The 22,957-nt window shown below is 47.1% G+C and overlaps 1 protein-coding gene and 1 long non-coding RNA gene across 2 annotated transcripts in view; one reads left to right on the top strand and one right to left on the bottom strand.

Annotated features, from left to right (window-relative positions):
* The window catches only part of LOC310910970, an 18,854-nt gene extending 8,355 nt beyond the window's left edge, over nt 1-10,499 (bottom strand). Inside the window, exons 1-2 of the long non-coding RNA XR_014590430.1 lie at nt 10,434-10,499; nt 25-182 (exon numbers count right to left, since the gene is read on the bottom strand). This is a non-coding gene — a long non-coding RNA (uncharacterized lncRNA). The remainder of the gene's footprint in view (nt 1-24; nt 183-10,433) is intronic.
* The window catches only part of TMEM86A (transmembrane protein 86A), a 26,035-nt gene continuing 13,315 nt past the window's right edge, over nt 10,238-22,957 (top strand). Inside the window, exon 1 of the mRNA XM_083864088.1 lies at nt 10,238-10,311. Within this exon, the coding sequence (XP_083720214.1) occupies nt 10,291-10,311 (21 nt within the window). The 5' untranslated portion in view covers nt 10,238-10,290. The remainder of the gene's footprint in view (nt 10,312-22,957) is intronic.

Here is a 22,957-nt window from a genome sequence, read left to right as displayed (position 1 = left end):
GGGTGCATGTCTGTCTGCACTCACCTGCTGGAGACTGCCACCATGGAGTTGTGGCTGGAGGAGATGGAAGTCACCACACCAGGAGCAGGAGTTCCCAGGCTGGGGCATGGCATGACCAGCAGTGCTGAACTCCACTGCTGGCAAAGTACACAGGGCCTGAGAGCCCAGGAGAAGAGAAAACCCTAGGGGAAAGAAAGCAAAACAGACCAAAAATAAATGCAAGTGGAAGGGGTCTGCAAAGGCTCCCTTACATGGGCTGGTAACTCCTGGATCATGCCAAGGATTCAACTCCTGGATTCATCCAAGGGCACCTGGGGATCACAAGGTCCTTTCCACCACTGATTTTGTCCTCTCCAGCAGCCCCTGTGTCATACAGGTTCCTGCCTGCCATGGAGACAGTGTGTTGGTCTTGGACAAGGGACAGCCTCTTACATTTGGGCTAGGGATCGTCCCTGCGCTCCAGAGCAGGGTCTGCACCATAATTCTGCACAGCAGCAGGCACCTCCTCATTGCAATGGCACCTTCCCGTGTGGATTCAGGTTCTGCCTGGGCTTCTTGTAGGCTCTTAGCAGAGCTGTGGGCTCCATGGCAAGATGCTGACACAGCAAGTGGGAAGGGATAGTGGAAGGGCTTGAGAGGTCCAAGGAACCCAGCATGGCCACATGATAACAGTCTAGCAGTAAATTTGTTGGAAAAATCAGGTCCAGCTGATGCTTCTACTGGTTTTACTGGGTCAGATCTGGATGCAGTTGTAACATTCTGCTCCTCCATTTCCTTGTCTTAAACATGAACATTTTGTTTCAGGACATGAAAAGGGAGTGAGGTTTGGGTGCTAAAATTTCAGAAAGAAGGAAACACTGTGCCTTGTCTTTCCAGTTCTTTGTAATTACTTGGCTTTCTAAGTCTTCCCTGGGGGACTCTTCATTTCCTTCTGCTAATTGCATACAGAAATTATTTACTCTGATTCATATCCTGGACCCTGGCACCTGCTATTTAGGTGTCCATAAGGGCTGCAAGTGGGTATATCCTACGTGGGTATATTCCAGAAGTTATCCCAGAAATGTAGTTAAGTGAGGATTCCCTTTAGAGCCAAAGTTCACTCAAAAACCTCCCTCCTCCATTTCTCTACCTCAGGCTACTCATTGCCCTGCTCCTGAACTTCTCCATCCCCCAAGTTTTTCTTTTTAGTACAGCAGAGCTCCACAGAGACTTACACGGGCACAATCATGAAATCAAGGAAAGAAGCAGGAACAGCAAGGAGACAAGTGTCTGTCCTCGCTGAGTCTCTGCAAAGGACTTTTAGGTTCCAGTGATGTCTCTTGGATTCCTGTATCTAAGTTTTGGCAAGACTATAGAGAACAAAGCAATTTAGAGAATGTCTCTTAAGTGTCTAATGCTCAATGTCTCTTAAGTGTCTAATGCTCAATGTCTCTTAAGTGTTAAATGCTCTCAGGAGAACTTGTCTGAGCCATAGACAATTTTATTGCACACCCTATAGCTGTCCCTAGTGGACCATGTAATGCAGGAGAGTCAGACTACTCTGTGTTACTCTGACACTGGTTTTTGTTCCTCTCAAGTTATTTCCTGCTGACTTAACAGCTCTCGTGGTTCCTGCCTCTATCTGTGGAAAAAGCAGCCGCTGATTCAGCTGTGGCTCTTTCAGGAAGGGGAACCTGAGTTTGGGTTTGGATGAGGCAGGCCAGCATCCAGGAGCCTTCGTCTGTTCCCAGGGGAACCCCAGAGCCAGGAATGAAGACGAAGCACAAGTTTTGGTTTCAATTCACTTTTTAAAACTAGTGCCTTTTCAAAAACCAGTTTCCATAGTGACAAAGAACTGTAGCACCATTGTGAAGGTCCAAAAAGCCCCGGCTGAGTATTAGCCAGAAATTCAGCAGTGTGACCAGCTCCTGAGCAGCCTTCCCCAGCCCCTGCTGTGCTCACAGCAGGGCTCTGCTTCAAACACCTTCCTTCCCACCAGCCACACTTTTAGCTGCCTGTGGGCTGTGCTAAGCACTAGGGCTTAATCACAGGTAAAATTATGTTTGTCCAAAAAAGGAATATACTTTGGCTGCATTTAGCCCTTTCATATAAAGGGAAAAGCTAGATTTGAAGACAGCTTTCACCTATTATTTCCTTTTGCAGAATGGTGCAGAAACAATGAAATGTGCTCACAGTCATCTATCAAATCACTAGAGGAACCCGGCTGGAAGCCCAGGTCCTATTTAATTCTTATTAGAATGTGCTGCCTCCCACCTTCCCTTTTGCTATCTCTCATAGGGGGTACTTCCATGCTATAATCCAAACCTCCCAAAAGGGCCTAGGAACTCTCACACAACCGTATGTGCTGTCCTCACCACAACACACAAGAAGCATGCCAGAGAGAACACCTGCCCTGCTGGGCTCAGTGCCAGGTGGTGGAGGTGATGGACACCACCACTTCCTCACGGAGCTCCTCTGCCCTCATCCTTGGTTATCTGCTGGATTATGTTGCAGTCTGTAGTATGCAAAAAAAAATACAACCACAGCACTCTTACAAGTTAAGTTTCAGGTAGAGTTACAGGCACCTGTCAAGTGGTTGTGTTACCTGTGGCTTTTAGGTAACGTGCATCATGCATGTGTAGGAGGTGGAGAAAAATGTGGTTGTGCTATCTATACAAATCTCAGGAAGCCTTGCAGTAGGCCTGGATTTAATGCCTTTCCTCAGGAATGGCTGGGACTGGAGGGGACTGTGGGCTTTAGTGAGGGTGTCTGTGGCCTGTGTGCCACTCAGAGTGCAGAGCCAGCCTGCCAGGCAGCGTGAAGATGCCTGCCCAAGGGATGCAGGGATGTCACAGCCCCGGCAGGAACCACTGTGTATGCATCAATTCCAGAACAGAACCCTGGCACTGAAGGCAGGGCACCAGCCTGATTCAAAGCATGCACCAGCCACCTCCTCCTACCCCAAACCAAGCACTATTATCCCTTTCAGTTTTATGATAAACTGTAATTTTTCTCAAACATTTAACAATCATTATTCCCTTCCTACTCCTCCTATTTTTGCCTGCATATCCATGTGACACTTTTGGAGCTGAGATCACACGCAAGAAAACAGAGTGAAAATGGCAACTAATGTAGCTTTTGTGAGAGAAGAATGTTTTGCATGTTGCTTCCTGTTAAACCATTGGAAATGGGATACCCAAACAAGACATTGTCCTGCTGGTGCAAGACCTTAACTCAGGTGAAAAAGGCCAAGTTCTGCAGGAAAGAAAAAAAAGAAAGAGAGTCATATTTGGACCAGTTTTATGCCAGTATTTTCAATGTGAGGGTAGACGTACTGCACCAAGCTAAGGGTTTGTCTATCCTAATGCTTCCAGTGGAGCCCCAGAAGAGGCCAAGAGGCCAGACATATTTGCTTTGTATTTCTCAGCTTCCAGCAACCAGCAGCTCAGGGAATTAATCAAGCAGAAGTGAAATCGTGTCTATATTGCCAGGACAAGCTGAATAAAATAAGAACTATGTATTCCTTGAAAATTAGTTATCAGGATTCACCAAAACTTGAGAAGTGCACCACTTTGACTGTCTTGTGATTGCAATTGAAGGCACTGTTTTAGGGAGGTACTTCCTGCAGGGGACAATTTTTTCCCTTGCTTCCTTGAGACCTTCAAGTGACCCCACTAAATTGTTAAAATTCCATTAAAAAGTGACTGCTGGGTACATGTGCAATAAATAGCTGCTAAGATCAATGGCAGTCTTCCTGATTTAAAATCAATGTATTGCTTGCTGACAGTGCTGGCAGTGTTTTCCTCTGGGAAATGTAACAGTGATTTGCTTTAAATAAACACAGTGGTAAAAAACTTTATCTGAACTCATTAGTGACTCAGACTGATTTTAGAGTAATCCAGAAAATGCCTATTGCCCACAGACAAGACTTGAAAATGATCAGTGACTTTGGATACTGATATTTATGGTGGGCCAATGGAAAGCATCCTGGAACAGAGCAGAACTTAGGGTACCTAGACCATGCTCTGACAGCCACCAGTCACTTTTGAAAGCATGACATGAACAGCATTAGGTTACTATGGCTCTAATGACCACCATCCACCCTTTCTAGGCCAATTCCTTGTTCCCCTCCCAGCTTCTGGCTGGCCTTTATCCCATGTGACACCATGCATTCATGATGGAACTAAGCCCATCAAAAACTAAAGTGCCACCACAAGTTGGTTTCATCCACCAGCCACCAGCAGGCAGCTTTGGGCTGAGTTGGGATCCTCTCCCTCTTTTTCTTTAAATCCTCTCTCCCACCATGAGTAGTTTTTTCTCAGAGGCTCAGCTAGATTGCTTTAATGAAAATAGACATTAAAGCATTTGCCCTACCTACATTCTGTTTTGTAACCTAACCACTTAATTGCATCACGCCTTTTCCTGCAAATCATCTGATGATGATTCCCAGGATGAGCCTTTACCTCTTTTCCTGCATGTTTTAATACATCAGCTATTACTACATCCTGCTTGTAGATATCACTAAATCACGAGGGGATAGGTCACTAGATAAACCAGAGATCTCTTTGATGGGTTTCTAACCTGGGAAATAGGGCACCTGAGTGAGAAACAGGAACTGTAACGACATCAGAACTCTGCAGTCAATGCCTACAGACGTTCCAGAAGGGACGGGCAAGGACAGAGGGCAGGGTGTTTGCCCTACATTTGAAAAAATAGACTGAATGCACAAAACAGTCTTTGAAAAACAGTGATCAAGAGGTTGAGGGCTTATAAGTAAAATCTAGGGGCAAGCCAACAAAGGAAAACTCATGTTTGGTCTTCCTGGAGAGTACCAAACGAAGGGAAGCTGCTGATGAAGTTTTCTTATTTTGACTACAGGAAACAGTCCCATGCTCTGATCCTGCTGGGGCACTCCTTGATATCTCTTGGAAAAGCAGCACAGTAAGCTGCAAGCAATCCAGGAGACTGTTGGAGAGTGCTGAGGATGATTTCTTAATTCAGGTTTATGACAACAATCAACAAACAGCTTGACCAGAGGAGAAGCATTAGCAGTCCTGTTGCTTAACAACAGGGATGAACTAATTAAAGATGACAAAACTGGCGATAGCTCAGACTGTAGTGATCCTGCCGTGGTGGAATTCAGTCTTGAACACCTCTCCTGTGAGGAAAGGCTGAGAGAGTTTGGGTTCTTCAGCTGGGAGAAGAGAAGGCTTCAGGGACACTTTGCTGCCCTTTATAAGAAATATGGAGAAAGACTTTTTACTGAGACCTGTAGTGATAGGAGAAAGGGCAGTGGTTTTTAACCAAAAAAGAGTGGACTTGAATACAGAGAGGATTTTTTTTTTTTTTTTTTTTTTTTTTTTTTTTTTTAGATTAGAATGGTTATGAACAGGTCCAGAGAAGTTGTGGATACCCCGTGATAGAACTGCTTGAAGTCAGGAAAGATTGGGATTTGAGCAACCTCATATAGTGGAAAGTTCCCTGCCCAAGGCAGGGCTTTTGATGGGATGATCTTTAAAGGTCCCTGCCAATCCAAGTCCTTCTATGGTTCTATGATAAACTGTAAACATTTTACATTTTGTGATTTACTTCCATGATGAATGGATTTTTTTTTAAAATGGGGACTATTTTTACTTCCCTATTACTGTTTTTTTTATAAGATTATAATGTACTTGTTTTGATAGTGACTAGGGTATAAACCAATAAAAACAAGGAAAATCCCATAACAGACCTGCTCTCTGGATCCTCCTTAGCTATACACATTCTCATCCCCAGAAATACTAACTTTTCCATAAACATAGACACACACAGAGAGCATTTATTAAGCCCAAACAGCAAAGTGATTTTATGCCTGAGAAGAATACTTTCAAATACACAGCCTATAAATAGATGATATGCTGCCTTTCTGGTTCAGTAAATAGCCTGAAAAAGTGCTCTCAGGAGACATGAATTTGCAGTGTCCCCCCTTTATTTCCCTGAGACATTACTTCTGCAGTCTAAATTTAATACTTTATTGTCAGTATGGAAATTGCCATCACGAGGGAAGCAATTGCACTTTCTGCATTTCTTTAGGGATCAGGAAATAAATCTGTAGAGAAAGAAAACAGCCCCACATCTCCTCACGTGCAGAGGGAAGCACCAGGTTACTTGACAGGAGAAGCACTGGGAACTTGTGCAATGGCCAGTACACACACCACAAACAAGCATAGACAAGTTGGATATGACAAAACAGAAAGCCACACTGGATGTATCCTGCAGACACTGCTGCCCCGGGAACTCGGACACTGTCCTTGGAGCAGCCAACAAGAAAATGGCCCAGGAGCATCTCCCAGAGATGAACTCAAATAAAGCTTTTCCAGCCCTCAATGGTACACTTGTTTCTGGTTCTTGAGTAGTTTAATTCCCAGTCACTTTTGTATTAATAGTGAATCTGAAAGTGCAAAACAAAGCATGTGGCTCCATGACCCAGTGGCAGAACCCGTTCCATCAGAGTGAGAGAAGATGTAACCCCTCATTCCAGAGGCGTGAGAGAAACATTGAGAAACATTTTGCAGCTTTTCCAGCCATTGCTGGAGGTAGGGCAACCTCCTCCCTGTGTAATAAACAGATTTCTCTTTCTGTCTTTCCCCCCTGCACACCACAAACATGGCCCAGCAGAAGTATTTTCAAGCACAAACATGCACAGAAGTACTTAATGCTTTGTGTTGCTATACCCAACCCCCATAAATTTATGCTCATGTAATTACTGCTCTCTGTTTGCCTACTGATAGTGAGTTAAAAATACCACACACACACCCCAAATTAGAACTGGTTTCTATTTTTTGTTAAATTCCTGCAGTTGATATAGAAGAAAACGTTGTGATGAGCCACATGAGATCCCTCTTGCCTGCACTAGTCAGGACAAGGAGACTGCAAGACTACCAACAGAAAAACCCCACCAAAAGCATGGCATGCACAGACCAAGACAAATTTGACTGGGTTATGATGGCATCATTCCTGTGTCCCTTTTCCTTTCTTCATCTGATGCTTGGTGTTTCTGCAGTGGGAATGGATTTGAGCTGGGATCTTTTCTATCAGAGCCTGCATTTAAGTAGAATGTAAAATCTTTCCACAATATTCAAATTCCTAGTTTACATTCCAAGGTACTCCTAACTTAAACTAAACATAAAATGTTTCTGTTATTTAGATAAAATTTAAAATGATATGCAAGGCATTTCTGTTCTATACAAATTCCTGATTTATACTCTGAGGTGTCTCTCACTTACATGGAACTACTTACCATTGATGAAACACTTATTTTTGTAGTAGAAATATGGATATAATCCATGAATAATCTTGCAAGTCTTTGAAAGAACATAAAATTAATCTAATATTAAACAAACAGCAATACATTTCCAACTTATATTCAGTTTGTAAAATCTTTGTCATACAAGCCATTTCTTTATTACATACAAGTACCATATTTGTCATTAAAGCTCCTGAGTCTCTATTTTTAAAAGCTTTGTGGAAGGAACTGTCTGGAAATCCCATAAGGTCAATCCTTTTCCAAGAAAAACTAATGAGAAGAGTTTCCCAGTGCCTCTTTGAGGTGGGGAAATCAGGACATGAACACACTTTCCCCTTCACTTCTGACAGGCTTCTCTGAGAAAATAACACTGCAGGAAAACTCATCCTCAGCTGTTAATGTATTTTGAATGTCTGCACCAATAACACAGAGAAATACCTTTTATGTGAGACCAGGTGAAGCTTCAGCTGGCAGCCACTGGAGACAGAAACTGCATTAGAAAAAAAGAACTGATCTAAAGCTGCATTCTTGCCAATATCCTCTCACACTTTTGGAGCAGCAGAGACAATACCAAATGCAAACGTGCTCCTGCCCACTGCACAGGCCTGGATCATCACAGAGAGGCTGGGATAAGCAGACATACATTTGGCTAAGGACCAAGGAGCAGATTTATTTTTATTATTTTTTGGTTTTGGATATTGAAAAGCCAAGACACAATCAAGGGCCCAGAAAGATTTCCAAAAGTGATTAGAAGCCCAAGTTCTGTGAGTCTATTGGTCCTTCTGAAAATCCTGTACAGTAGCAAATGAACTGCATCACTGAACATCAAAAACACCTCTGTGCTCGTGCTGCTTCTGCTAGGGACCTTGATTTCAGAAGGCAAAGTCTTTATCACAAAAAGGTTAGAAATTTCTTCCCGTTCTTTAGTTCACCTACCTTCCCCCAAAATGGGAAAGCTTATTTTCTTCTTGCTTAATAAAATTGTTACTGCCCTATGAACTATTTTAACTGAAATTGTAAGATCAGCACTCAATCCCCTGGCTGTGGCCATCCAGATATTTGCTTTACAGAGAACAATTTGCTTTCATTTGATTGAGGTTTACCTACCATAGATTTCACTGCAATGCCTCTCTGATCTGATAGTGCAGAGTTGCAGGGTCTGTTTTTGGGCAGAAATCCCTCTTGGATTGGTAAGTGATACAAAGGTTGCAGTGTCCATCAGATGGTGGTGGGCCAAACACTGCCCTCTCTATTTACACATCTCTTCTGACAGGAATTGTTCTGCCCATGTGGGACCTCGGGACTGCTGTTCATCCACACTTTGTCCTCAGAAATGTGATACCAATCTATTGCACAAAGACTGCAAAAGAATTGGACTGATTTTTTTTTTTTTTTTTACTTAATGGAAGAAAGTGTTCCTTCAACGTGATAAATACTGAACACGACTTTTGCTCAGTCTGCAAATAGCAAATTACTTAATCATCAACTACTTAAATACCTGCTTGTTTTGTCATGAAGTGAAACTTGCGAGCAAGATCGTATTACACGTGAAGTGCCTTCCTGCATCCTTAAATATTAATCCTCACGTAAGAACATATTAAAGGTAGTCCCAGGGTCACTTTAGTAAGTCTGAGCTGATGCACTTGTATCCCATTCTCTTGTATCCCACAATATATATATTCTTTGCCTTGTCTTTGTGCCAACATCAACATTTTTGCAGCCTCTGAATGACCTTGGCAGAAGGATGGGGATGAGCATGTAAACTGGAAGAGACCCAGTCCTGGGAGGGCACAGGGGCCATTACCAGCCACTGGCAGCAGGAACAGGGCTGAAAAGAACAGCCAGCCCTGCAGAGGAGAGGGATTCTAAGGACCTGTGGTCTTAAGATGGAGATGATGGGAAGTGTTAAGGGGACAATTGTGAAACGAGAAAAGCCCCTGAAAAGAGAAAAATATGGAAACATGGAGTGGTGGAGACTCAAGGTGGGGGGAAAAAGGAGTAGAAGGCCGCAGGGGACTGTCCAAGAAATAGGGATGTGAAGGGAAGGGCAGGAGCAGGAACGGCCAGCGGGAAGCCACAGGAAGGGAAGGAAAGGGAAAAGCCGGGGCTGGGCTGTGCGGGCACAGGCACACCAGGTGTGTGGGGCGGGGGCCGAGCCGGGCCGGGCCGGGCCTGGCGGGGAGCAGGGCCGAGGGGAGCTGACGGGAGCTGAGGGCTGAGGGGAGCGGGGCTGAGGGGAGCGGGGGCGCTGAGGGGAGCGGGGCTGAGGGGAGCGGGGTTGAGGGGAGCTGAGGGCTGAGGGGAGCGGGGCTGAGGGGAGCGGGGGCTGAGGGCTGAGGGGAGCGGGGCTGAGGGGAGCGGGGTTGAGGGGAGCTGAGGGCTGAGAGGAGCGGGGGCTGAGGGGAGCGGGGGCTGAGGGGAGCGGGGCTGAGGGGAGCGGGGCTGAGGGGAGCTGAGGGCTGAGGGGAGCGCTGCCTCTCGCCCGCGCCTGGTACCGCCGGCACCGCTGGGGCGCGGGAGCGAAGTCCCGCCCCGTGTGCCGGCCCGGGGCTCCAAACCCGCCAGCGCTGCCGGGCAGAGCCCCTGGGGAGCGGCTCTGCACCGGCCCTGGCGCCCCTCGGCCGCCGCCAACCCGCGCCCTCCAGGAGCCGCCGAGCCCGGGACAGCGGCGGCGCGGAGCGGCCCCAGGTCTCGGCACAGCTGCGGCCGCCCCGGGGGAGGGGCAGCGGCGCGGCCCGGCCGCGAACAGCGCCCGGCCGGGAGTCGGAGGCGCGGCTGGCGGCGGCGGGGCCCGGGCCGAGCGCGCTGTCCCCATACGGGCCCGGGACCGCGCCGCCCGCCCCGCTCGGCACCGCCCGCCCGGGGCCGCCCCTGCCCGTCCCCGCAGCGCATTCGCCGCGGGGCCCCTCTCCAGTGACGTCAGCGCCGCCTAAAAAAGCGCCCCGGCGGGCGGGCGGGCAGCGCGCTGGGCAGCGGCCGCAGCGGCGACAGCGGATAGCAGACAGCAGCAGCGCCCCGCCGCCGACATGGTGTCCCCCGTCACCGTGGTGAGTGCGGGCCGCGCGGCGGGCGGGCGGGGCGGCGGGGCCCGGACCCTCCCACGGCTCCCGGCCGGTGTCCCCATCCCGGGCGCTCCTCTCCTCCCACCGCCGCCCCCCGCGATGCTCACCCGGCCTCTCCCGGCAGCTGTTGCTCCAGCGGTGCGCCCGCCCGGGCGGCTCTCCGCCGCGTCCTCCTCTTGTCATGTGTGTTTTTAAAAACAGCTACGGTACAGCTGCTCTACGGGCGCTGCATCTGCCGGGAGCGGCGCTGCCCCAGCTCCCTGGGCTCCCGTCCTCCTGTCCCCGCCGCCCCCTGCCCTGCAGGCACCTCTGCCTCGCCATCCGGAGGCGGCTTTGCTGTCCAGGTCCTGGCTTGGGTTGAGGCGTGTGTTGACCCCCGTGCGAGGCAGATCTTTTTATAGGTCGGGTGACCTCTCGCTGAGACCTCGTCTCGTCTCCAAGTCAGTCTGGCACTTCACCACCTAACGACATGAGGATTGGTGTCACCTGCCTGTCTCATGGGGAGTCACGATGCTTAATTAATGTAACCAGCAATAAGGTGGCAACTCACTGCTGTCCTGTCAGTAGGTGATGTGTGCAGCAGAACTCTTGGATTGATGGAACCGAGCTGGTAACTGGAGGAGCAGTGGCTTGTGCCAGCAATACGAGGAACTGCCCCTGCAGGTGGACAGGGTCTGTTTCAATGCTGAAAGAACTGCCAGAACAGCAGAGAAGCTGCACTGTTAGACATGCTGCTTTGCGTGTTGCCTTTCTAGAAAGTGAGGGATTTGTTGGAATACCCCAGCAGCCTTAACACATGCTGTAAGGATAACTATTGGTTGGAAAGTTTCCGGGTGCTTTGCTGCAGCACTGAACACCTATTGCTGGTATCCTGGTTTCCTGATGATCCTTTCTCATCTTGTTTTGAAATAATTTGGTTAAGGGCCAGGTTGTTGCATACTCTCTGGCAGGTAGCAATCTTGTTCTGATCTTAACTCGCAAAGCTGGTGTTCAAAACTTTTAAATTGCTTTGCCAGTTCTGCACACCAAGCTGTATTGTCTGATAGTTCGGATGAATTTTCCCCCAGTTATTAACATGTACCTGGTAAGTTCATCAGCAGCCTGGGGATGACTTTTATCTCTAGAGACAGAGGGAAGTAGCTTGGAAATTATAACGTTATAGTGCCAAACTTTTTTTTTATTTTAATGTTTTTCCGAAACAGTTAGAAAGATTTGGTATCTTTGTGCTTCTGTGCCATAAATTGTATTTGTCCTTCAGTAATGCTTTTGGTTATAGTGAATTGTGTATGTGTATCTTGGAAGTAAAATCTCACGTTGGGACAGTACTGGAATGGCTCAAAACTGACAGGATTTGTTTCACAGTTTGCAGAAGGCAGTACTTGGCTGTTGTGATAGTGCATCAGGGTGGTCTTGCAGAGTGTTATTTCAACCGAGCTTTGAGGCAAATGACTAAAGCAGGAGTACGTGTTGGGAAGGGTGTACAGAGGTCAGACCGGAAGGCTTTAGGAAGGTAAACTGGGGAGGAAAATGAAAAAAACCCTTCTTTTCTCACTTGCCCTTTCGACATGTAACAAAGCACATTTCTGCTCTGGCTGTATCCCTGGCATGAGAACAATTTACTTCTCCAAAGGCAACTAATGCAGGTGTGAAGCTATGGGGAGCTGGAGGGAGGACAAGACCAGGAGCTGAGACCAGAGCTTCAGCTGTTTGCCATTGCTATGGAGGTGAGAGAGAGGGCGACTGATCCTCCACTCAGCTCACAAAAGAAAGAGCTGGAAGCCTTCAGTGTTCTGAGGAGCAGTTTTTGCACATCTCTGTCAGTGATTGTCAGGTCGCTGTTCTCTGAAGGAGGGCACCGTGCTGCTCCACGCCGGCTGTCTCACAGTGTCAGTGTCGTGAGGCAGCCTGGGCAGCCCAGGAATGTGGTGTGGCCCTTGCACAGCTGGGGTTGAGAAGCAGGATGGCTCTACAGCTGGTGGGCTCCCTCCAGCAAGTCTCTTGCTGAAGGGAAGGGCAGTGGCCATTGGTCTGGCCATAGCTGGGTGCTCGGATTGGGGCCCAGCCCTTCCCTCTGTACTGCACTGCCTTTGCTGCATAGATAGATCTCTTTGGAGCCAGCATAGGTATCGCTGTCATGACATGATGGGGAGATTCTCCGGAGGGGCAGCACCTGAGGCTTAATCAAATTAGCCAGATGAATTAATTTGTCTGTAGTGTGTGTCCTCTCCCAGCACACTGCAGCATCAGCCTCAATGGGGAGAACACCAGGAGAGCACATCTGAGAGTGACAGAATTGTTCTTGCTGCTCTCAAAGGGATGCCCTTTGTACAGTACTGCAGCAGGTGGCCCTGGCTGCTTACACACAACCTGCACTCCTGTGTCTCCCCTTCTTTCCTTCCTCAGGACACTCTTTTAACAAGAGTCAAAACCCATGAGCTCCAAGCCTGTTGTACAACCAATAGTGGACAGGAACCATGCAAGGAAACATGATCCATGGAGAGGATCAAGCTAGGACTGCTTGTTTATGCTGGCTGCCAGGTGTGCATCACTGCCTGGAGGGCCTGGAATGTGCCCAGTGCACATGGAGCGGCCACAGCCTTGTGCAGAGCTCGTCAGGCTGTGGTCTCTGATGCTGCACAATTCTTATGTGCTGAGCAGGGAGCATGGCCACAAATAAACAAGGCTGGTGCCAAAGTACCTTTTAACATATTGTGCCAGGTCCTCAGTTGGGATAAAGCTCTGGAGTCCTGCTGATGTTAGTCTAGACTTGCATGGCACTGGGCTGTGGCAGGGAAGATGCATTTGTCTGCCATCCTGTTCCATCTGGTGAGCGATGCTCACTCTGGTTGGAAGTCACCTTGGAGGGAAGCTTTCACTGCTTACTCTGCTAGGCAAGCAAGGAGCCTTCAAAATTGTTATTCTTGATACTGCTCTGATTAAGTGCTGTTTTTTCTGCATAAAGCCATGTGGGCTGAGAGCCTGCAGTTGGAGCACAGTATTGATAAATAGCACGTTTGCTTCATGGATATGTGAGGTTTAATTCCATTTTTGTTCAGTCATCACTGGTCTCACTTTAATAAAAGAGCACTCATTAGTGATTTTTGTCCAGCTCCCCCCCACCCAACACTGTTGTCTAAGCAGTTTCTGGTGTGAGCTTGAGGGAGATAGCTCTTGCCCTAAGGACCTTTCTGCCCAGCAGGCACCATGACTGCAGGAGCCACAGGTGTGCAGGAGATGAGCCCAGAGACATGCAGTCATTCTGACATTTACATAATGCTCCTTGCTCAAAGGGACCCTATTTTGTCCCTAAAGTTAGGACTAAATTTGGTGTAGGGCTTCATAGTACTTTGAGGAAAACAGGGCATGGGAAATACAGATATTGATTGGTTGAGGGTAGATATTTTTGGGGGGAAGTTGTAGATGATATTGGTGTGTCTTTTAGAGCAAGATGAACATTCCTTCAACACCTGACTTGTACTCAGCCTAGCACAGCTGTATGTGTGAACATTTGACAGGTGAAATACTCTTTGGGACAGACTATTGCTCAGAATCCAGATTTTAACGATCCCCATCCCTTCCCTTTCATCCTCTGGTGTATTTGCATCTTTAAACAGAGATAGCTGGGTTGGGAAAGGATATGTTGTTTTGGCTGCAGAAGGAAGCGGAGCCCTCAGCCCCCTCCCTTCTGGGTGGGAAGCAGCAGCACCCTCCTGAGAGCAGCCCTTGCCAGCCCTCGGGAAAGATGCAGGATGTCACTGGGACAGAGTATACAAGTGACTTGCAAAACCTGGGAAAAATACCTGAAAGGTACACTCTGGAAAGATATTCACCAGCAAGAAATGTGGGCTAGGGCTGGAGGACTGGGTGGGTATCATTTGTGTTTCTGAACAGCAGCCAAACCACACTGATCCAGATGGGTATGGAAACCTTATGTAAAACATGTTGCTTCGAGACTCTGCACTACAGGCAATTGTAGCAGAAGTAGGTCTAAGCATTGTTTAAAAGTTTTTTTATTAAAAGGGGTGCTCCGTAATCCTTAAACTTCTGCTGAAAACAAGAAAGCCAGATCACACTGGAACTGTTTCAGCCTTTGCTTCTTAAAGAGAGGATTTATTTTTTCTGCATTAATGAACAAAATGTTAGCAACCATCTAAGTTAGAAGTAACTCTTCTGGTGAATTTTACTTGTTCTCTGCTTATATGCAACACTGTTGCTTTGACTGTAATTTCCCCGTTACTTAAATGCATCATAAATTGGGATTTTATTACGGACGAGGCTTGTAGACACACACATTTATATAATGCATAGACAAGGAAATATGGCACTACTATAAAAACCAAGCCATTGTAAATGAATGATAGAAAAGATTTCTAAACATCAGAGCTCACTGAAGAAAGGGAGGGAATCATGACCTTAGCAAAGCTTAGCTGGATCTTAGTTACATTTATGTCAGTCCCACCTTTTGGGAGAAGCCTAAAAACTTTGGTCTTACTGAGCAAAAAGCTGTGCTGATTTGTGCCAGCTGAAGCCCAGGCATAGTGTTACATGCCACGATTTATTTTTTCAGACTGAACTTGCGCATTCTTGCTGTGACATTGACATTCTTTGCTGTAGCTGTTGCTAGGGGAGGGTGGGCTAGCGGAGCCTGTGAAGTGCAGGCTTCTCTCACGCTCTCCCCAGTGCCAGGGAGGGAGCACTGAGCAGCAGTGCTGATCCTGCTGCAGACAGTGCTGTGGATTAAAGGCTTCATTAACCCAAGTGTATCACTCAAGGCACACGCGTCTGTTGTTCAAAGTGTGCTTTGAGCGTTAAGATTGTGGGTCCGGTTCAGAAGTCTGTATTTACACATAATTCCTCTGAAAGGACACAGATGCATTTCTTCCTTTCTCTTTTCCTGTCCAAGTATCTCTATCCAAAATACACTGAGTGCAGCAGAAGAGCCAAAGTTATCTTCTCTGTGGGTAACTTCATAGTGCTGAGGAAATAATAACTCCAGTGAAATTAGACTCTTAGAAAAAGATGGCATCAGGAACCCATCTTCTGCTAGCATGTGGAAATTCTTGAACAGCAAAAAGATTATTAGTTACATAACTCCCTTCCCTCCTGGAGGCCCAAGTGGTTATTATATCGCCGCTTAATTTTTCTACTGTCCTTCAGGTCACACAATGCTCTGTAGACTTGTCATTGCAATAGAGATGTGGATTTTGCTTACTGCAACATACACAAAATGAGGGTGATGGCTATTCCTTCTTCTAGCCTGCTTTGTGCCCTTCCTATAGCCATTTTTTGTACTGCCATAATCTAAATAGCATTTCAGCTAATGACAGGTTTCTGTGTGACAAATGTGTCAGTCAAGAGCATCCCTCCATATAATGCTGGATATGAGCAAGTATCCAGGTGACACGGCACAGAAAACTGTGTCTGTCACACCACCAGAGCTGAAAGGCAGTAGATGGGCTGGACAAGAGCCTTCCTAAAGATTTCAGGTGTGCTGGGCTGGGAAGGATTTCAGACACCAGAAGAACCCAGGGGCTCACACCGCAGCCTCTGACTCAAGAGTTGCACAGATGCAGTTTCTCTCTGAATGAATGCAACTTGTGTTTCTTCTTGTGTTAAGTCAGTGTTGCAAGGCTGACTCCTGTATTAGTGAGGATGGTGGCTCTTTTGATTGACCTTGCTGCAATCCTATGCAAATGCCTTGTTTCTACCAGCAGGGATAGTCTTCTCCCAAAAACTAATTCCTCTAGATTACTGCAAGACATGTTCTTGCCAAACTGAGAAAAAGTGAGACAACCCTTATTACTGAATTGGGCTTGAGACTTTAGTCAAGTTTGAATGCATGGCAAAGTTTCATGTTTTGCTTCTCACCAGATACCAACTTTGGAGGCAGATATGGCATCATTTGGCATCAGGCATTAAATTTCCTGTTATGTATCAAAATGAGTGCCTTTCTGCTGGTTCCAAGTAGCCTCTAATTGAATCATTGCTTGAGACTGAGGGAAGTTTGACCTTAAGCCAGCTGCTCATTTTTCAGCACATTCTAGGCACACCAGGCAGATCCTCAGATTTACCTCTCTCCCATGGCTTCAGCAGAACTGGACTGAGGCCATGGCTTGGCTACTGTATCCCTATGTGCCTGTGTCTTTGATTTTTTTTAGGGTATGGACAGCAATGCTGACTTGTGCTCCATTGCAGGAGGAACTAAGCAAGTTTTGTGGCTTTCCCTGCAACCCTGATATAAAAGGAGTGTGATGACAAGGTTATCACTTAATTGATGTTTTAATTGAAGTTTCCACTTTGCTTGCTTGCATCTCTGGATTTGCACTGTCAATATAAAGGGCATAATCCTGCAGCTCATTTGTGAATGTGGTCTGCATTTGTTTATGCAGCCTGATAACAGCAGGGGTTTTTCAAGTAAAAGCCTTGGTGTATCAGTGTGAGTCCTGGGAGTGTGTGGGTTAGTGTTTGTGCAGGTTAGTGTTTACACCTGCCCATTCCACATCTGTTGACACTCTCTGTGAAGATCCAATTTGTCTTCAGGTAAGTTGTGTCTGATACTGACTTATCCAGGTCACAGCATCTTGACACAAGAATAGATATTGGAAATAAAATCTGTGGGTCTGCTGTCATCCTTTGACCTTAACACCCTCCTGTCTCTTAAGTATATTGATTCCATGATAACATGAGGAGGGTTGCTGCTTTTTTGTAATGTATCAGAGCAACATCTCTCTAAATACACATCTTTATTTGGATTCATTGCTATTTTTCCCTTCTGATTTTCTTTAATATCAGTGTTTCACAAGCTTTCAACCTACAGGACATGATACAGAGGTAAAGCTTTTCATTTAGCTTCCTAGTAGGCATAAGACAAGCTGAGCAGTCCCTCCTGGGCTTCCCAACACAGCCCTATTTGCCTTTGCTGGTATTATTGCAGCCCCTTGTGAGGATTCACACAGCAGAGGTCTCTTGTGCAGAGCTGCCAGCTTTCCCAGACACTGGCAGCCACCCTCCCCTCCTCTGCCAAGTGTGCACCAATCTGTTGTGTAAGCCAGAAAGGTGAGCTGTCTTTTGAATGCCTGAGGTGGTTTCATCCCTGGCATGTCTTTGGCAATGGCTGGTAGGGCTGGTACAGTCGTGTGGCACCTGCCTTCTGGGCTGAACTGCTGGCTCTTTAGCTGTTCCTGCAAAGGGCACCAGTGCCTGCAATGCCCTTCATTTAGACCCATCTTATTCCCCACAGACTGTAGGTAAAATGACATTTCTCTGCTGAAGAGGTTACTTCTGGATGGAAGGGCCTCCCTTTCCTCACAAATACCAATCCCTGGTGGCAAAGCAGCACGGGGCAGGGTAGAGCTTTGCCAAGTGCCCATTTTCCCCAAGTACATGTTCTTCTGTACATCCCCACTGCCACAGTGAAATGACAGTGGCTGGGGGCCTCCAACAGGCACGTAAATGTTGCAGTGGGTTGTGGGGTGCAGATAATGCTGGAGATGGGAGAAGATGGATTTCAGCCCTGGGAACAAAGCACTCTCTATGCAGATCCCGCTCTGCTATTACCTGGATATTCAGCCTGCCCTTGGTGCTGACAAGGAAAGAACTGATAGCTCTCCCTGGGGTATTTTATTTTGGGTCTGCACCAGAGACAGGAGAGAGGCTCCAGTTTTGCCACACAGCTCTGGGGCAGATGTCAGTGGGTGGCACTTGTCTGTAGCAATGGGCCTTGCAAGGGGCTGCTGCTTTTTGCTGTGGCTCTGTGCCTTGCAGCTCACACATTGGGCTTACCTAAAATTCCTTCTTCCTGGGTAAGAGAAGTCTGCACTCCCTTGCACAGAAAAGTGTGATATAAATAATGATGAATCTTCTGAGAACAAGTGCTTGTGGTCTGGAAGCCCTCCCCAGGATAAACTGTGGGGACTTCTCTGTAAGCAGCAGAAATTTTTTATCTGGATTCTAGTATGACAGGCCAAAAATTTGCCCCTTCCCATCCTGAGAGGAATTGACTGGAACAGGTACCAACTGTGCATTTCAGGCTGCTGGCTACCTGGCTCCTGAAATTCCCTGTGGCTTCACAGCCTCCTCCTAATGTCCAGGGTAGCAGTAGGGATATGGCCCCTCCTGACCTCACTCAAGAAGAAGGATGTGTGCCCTTGCTGTGGAAGTGCTGCAGCTCTGATGAACAAAATGAAAAGACAGACCCATTGTGGCTGAGCTTTTTAAGCACCTGCAAGGGGTTCTTTTGTAAGTGTTATAGTAAAGGAAATGTTTGGAGAGGCTTGCTTTCTGCTACACAAAAAGGAAGATCCAGAATCCCAGGAGGGAAAAGCAATCTTTGCTCTGAGATAAGATGCTTTCAGGCAAATACTATATTTTTGCTTTCATTTCTGAGAGCCATTGAAATGCCCTGAAAGCAGTAGTCTATGACAGCCCCTGCAGGCCTGAAGAGACTTTTGAATTCTTGGCTAGTTTAATATTGTTAGTGCTTGGCAGTGGCACATTATTGACCATACTCTCCAAAACTGCTGACAGCTATAGCATTGCTACAGATGTGGAGTCAGTCATTACTACCGTAGGTTAAGAAGAGGTTTTTAAAACAGCCCTGCTTGTGGTCCTGTGCCAGGCTGGTAGACAGGACAGATGATTGGTACTGGACAAAAGCAAAACCACCCCCCAAAAACAAACCCTAGCAAAAACATGTACTTCCAGGCTGAGTCTTCAGGGTGAAATGTATTTGTCTGTAATGTTCTATGAGTTAACATCTGCTAAAGGAAAGGCTTCACCACCTTGAAGGCTTCCCTGCAGTCCCAGAAAGCCAAGGGCAAGGGTCCCAGTGACTTTGTAAGGCACTGGCAGGTGTGGCAGTACCTGACTTCGCCTGGCTTGCAGTGGGTCCCAGAGACACTGCTGCATTGCTCATTAGCCAAGCTAATAGGGTTTCATCTTCTATTGGGTACAGGAGATAACTTCTATGGATACTGTAACTTCCTTAACTGCTGGAGGGAACACCGTGGTCCAGTGTCTCAAGATAGCTTTGGGCAATGTCACGGTTTAAAAGGCAGGAAGTAGGAGTGGGCTCCGCTTGCAATATCTGGCACAAGCAGTGCCCTGATGTGGTGGGGTGATTGCCTTGGCTCTTGAACCTCCTCCATCTACTTTAGGCTCCTAAGGGGCTGTTCCCTCACACTTCTAGAGCCTCCTACATGGAGTCTTTTGAGGGCAAGACTCCAGTTTCCCATTTGTGGCTTTTTTACATACAGGGTGTCTGCAGATGCACATTTTTTTTTTTTATCTCATGGGTGTAGCAGCAGAGAGCTGTGATGTCCTAGAGCTCCCAGGTGACAGTGGCTGCTGAGCCAGCTTGGCCTCATCAGCAGCCCTGTGAGCGTGGTCAGTGTTACTGCTCAGCACCCAGCGTGCTTTACATTCTTCCTCCTTAAGCACCTGACGACAAGATGGGGCTGCTGTTCTCCTTACACAGCAAAAGCCGTGTCTGCAATCCTGTCACTGCCACAGCACGAGGAGCCTCTGAAGGAGTGCTGCTCCCCAGCTCTCCTGGCACAAACCAGCCCGTTTTTGAGGCTCAGCTGGTGCTGCTCAGCTGTGGCCGGGCCGTGCCCCGCAGTGCCCGGGCGTGCTGCCTCGCTGCGGGGGCTCGGGCTGCCCTTCCACCTGGAGAGGCTGGCACAGGCAAGCATTGCCCTGCTGCCAGGCATCTGCAGGGAACCTCTGCTGCAAATTTCCTCCCTTCTCTCTGCATCTCGGGGAAGTCGCTCATCTGGGAGCACCCTCGGTGCTGGCAGGTTTTCATCCTCTCCAGGGTTAATCTGCAGATTTGGTTGAGTGTTAATGTGACTGCAAACTGGATAGCATTTTGACTTGGTGGTGAAAATAAGTTTTGTTGTGGTTCCTTTTCCTGTGTCTGGAGCAGCCCAGTCATGCACAGAGGCCCTTGTTAGATGCCAGTTTGATTGATCCTCACCCACTGCCTGCTTCACTGTGCCTCCACCAAAGGGTGACTTTTCTAGTGCCAAGAATTTGTGCAGCAATATAGCTGAGCTCACCATCCAAGAACTGTGAGGGCCTGAGCCAATTTTTTAATTGTATTTTTCTGGCAAATAGCCATAGCTTGGTCTTAAGAAAAAGAAGTCAAGTATTTCTAGCTCTCAACCCTGTGTTAGTTTGTTGTGGAGCAAAGCTTGGAAGTACAGCTGGACCTTACTTAGCTTAACTGAGGTGGGGAAGAGAGTACCCAGACTGCTGGGGTAGAGGGAGGAATGATGGAAGCCAACAAATCAGCCCCATTTTGCAGGAGACTAAGAGACCCTGGGGGTGGAAGAGCTGCCTTGGACATTCATGTGTCTGAGCTGGGAGGATGGTCCTTTTGCAGGCTGGAAGTGTTCAGGCAGAGTCCTGTAACTTTTGGCTTGTGCTGGACAACAGAGACTCCTGCCAGACAAATCCATTTTTTGATCCCTTGCAAACAGGTCTGACTGAACAGTTGAGCATGAGCTGAGTTTCACTGAATTACCCTTGTGGGAGAAACAGAGGCCCCGAGTTATGCTGAGGAGTTCCACAAGCTGCAATAAAGACCTGACAAAACTCATTGCAGGGCATAAGCATGATGAAGACAGGATTATCAGCATGTGAATTCTCCCACATCCAAAACATGTGCCATCTTCTGAGTGGTTTATTTGCTATTTTACAGATCTGTTTTAGATGCAGCCTCTACAGTCTTGTCTCCATTTGAAGGGAGGAGGGTTTATCTATCACCCTGAATTTCCTGCAGCATGTGGAGCCTGTTCAGGAGCCATCTGCCTTGGATGCTCAGCCCTTGGTATCTCCAACACAAACATAAACCTTCCTATTAATTGCAAAAATATGTTGCACCAACACAGTATTTCAGGAAGGTTGACTGGCTGGTTCAGTAACTCTTCACCACTCTCCATAACAAGCACTTACTTTCAGAATTTTCTTCAGGAGCAACTTGGGACATGTGCAAGCCAGTACCTTCCTTGACAAATGACAGTAGGCAATTGGTTGTCCCCCAGGAGCATGTTTGTTCCTGCAGGAGAGCAGAGTGGAGAGCCTTGCAGAGAGCCACATATTGTGGGCAGTGAGAAACAAGGGCCATGGGCTTGCACTGGCAGCAAACATGGCAACAAAGCCAAATAAATATTTATTGGCACACAGCTAGGGGTGAGAGCTATTGTCACAGTAGGGCAGAACCAAGGCAGGATCCACAATGCTGGATGCCAAGAGCCAGGAGGAGCAGCTCAGACACAAAATGGTACAAGGCTGATGGGAGGGCTGGGTGGAGGTCAGCAGCCCAGCTTTTTTTGGCCAATGCACACAGTTATGCTCAAGTGTTCCTCAGTGGAATAGCTGGAGTATTATTTTTATAGCACTTTTTCTGGAAAGCAGCACTTTGCAGCCCAGTGGGTGTGAGCCATATCCCCACAGCAGGTTGGCACTCAGCTGGTGTCTGTATACTAATTTTCATTGCAGGCTGATTTAGGGGGCTTTGCAGAGAGAAGAGCGTTAGTTGATATTCCACATTGTTTCCTGGGACCAGTGCAAGGCTTAGGAACAGTGAACTCTGTCCAACTTTAGCATTTCAATGCAACAAACTTCTGATGTTCTTCTGTACCTCAGGAGGAAGATGTCTCCCTCCCTGTGGCAGCTGGATTTGCTTTCCCACTTGTGATATTGGTACAGACAATCAGCTTCAAAATGTTAAAGAAAATCAGGGCACTGTCTTATGAGTGTAGATGTTCCTCTGTGGATGGGGCTTATTCTGGAGTAGAGGAGCCAGGTGTAAAATTTTTTGGAGGGTTAGTTATGTGCCTGCAGCAGCCAGAACAGGTCACATACAGCAGTATTTCAAACTGGAGTGGAATGAGTGCAGACAAAACAAGAAGGGATCCTGTGAACATCTTGGGAGGAGGATCTCCAAGCCTCGAGCCTCCAGAGAGCTGCATGTGCCAGTACCATGTTCTGTTTGAAGATCACAGAACCACAGAATGGTTGAGATTGGAAGGGACTTATGGAGATTATCTGGCACAAAATCTTTTGGTGAGAGCCAAAACACAACTTCCTTCTAGTCTGCCTGAGTCTTGGAGAGTTTATTGGATTTGGTTGGATACAGATAATTTAATATTTCTTCTGTATTTCCACAAATACAGAGACAGTGGCTTTTACAGCAGTTTAAACTAATTTTTAGAGACTCTAAGTAACTTAGTTTCTCAATGTAGCAGTTGAGAAAAAGCCCTATGAGAAAAGTTGAGAAAAAGTAATGCTCAGTTTAGAAATTCAAATCTTGGAAATAACTGCCTTGTTTTTGTATTCAAGATATTTTCTGTACTGCATTTCAGCACAGAGTAAATTAGCAGTGGAAGGAGAAAAGATTTGGGAAGAAAAATGAAATAGAATTTGTAACAAAATGGCAAAACCCAGCTTAAAGCCATGACAATCACAAACATTAGCAAAAAGGATCTTGTCACCTCTATCTGATGCCTTGGGAAGGCTGACCTGAAACAGAGACTGGACAGAGCTAGAGAATAAAGTAGGGATTTATTGAAAGGCCTTTAGGATACACCTTGGGCAGGACAAGAGCCTGACCAGGGCTACACCCAGG

The sequence above is a fragment of the Zosterops lateralis genome (assembly GCF_965231275.1).
Source record: "Zosterops lateralis genome assembly, chromosome: 6".
NCBI lineage: Eukaryota > Metazoa > Chordata > Aves > Passeriformes > Zosteropidae > Zosterops > Zosterops lateralis.
Note: the sequence above shows the minus strand (reverse complement) of the source record. Positions and strands in the feature narration are given on the sequence as shown.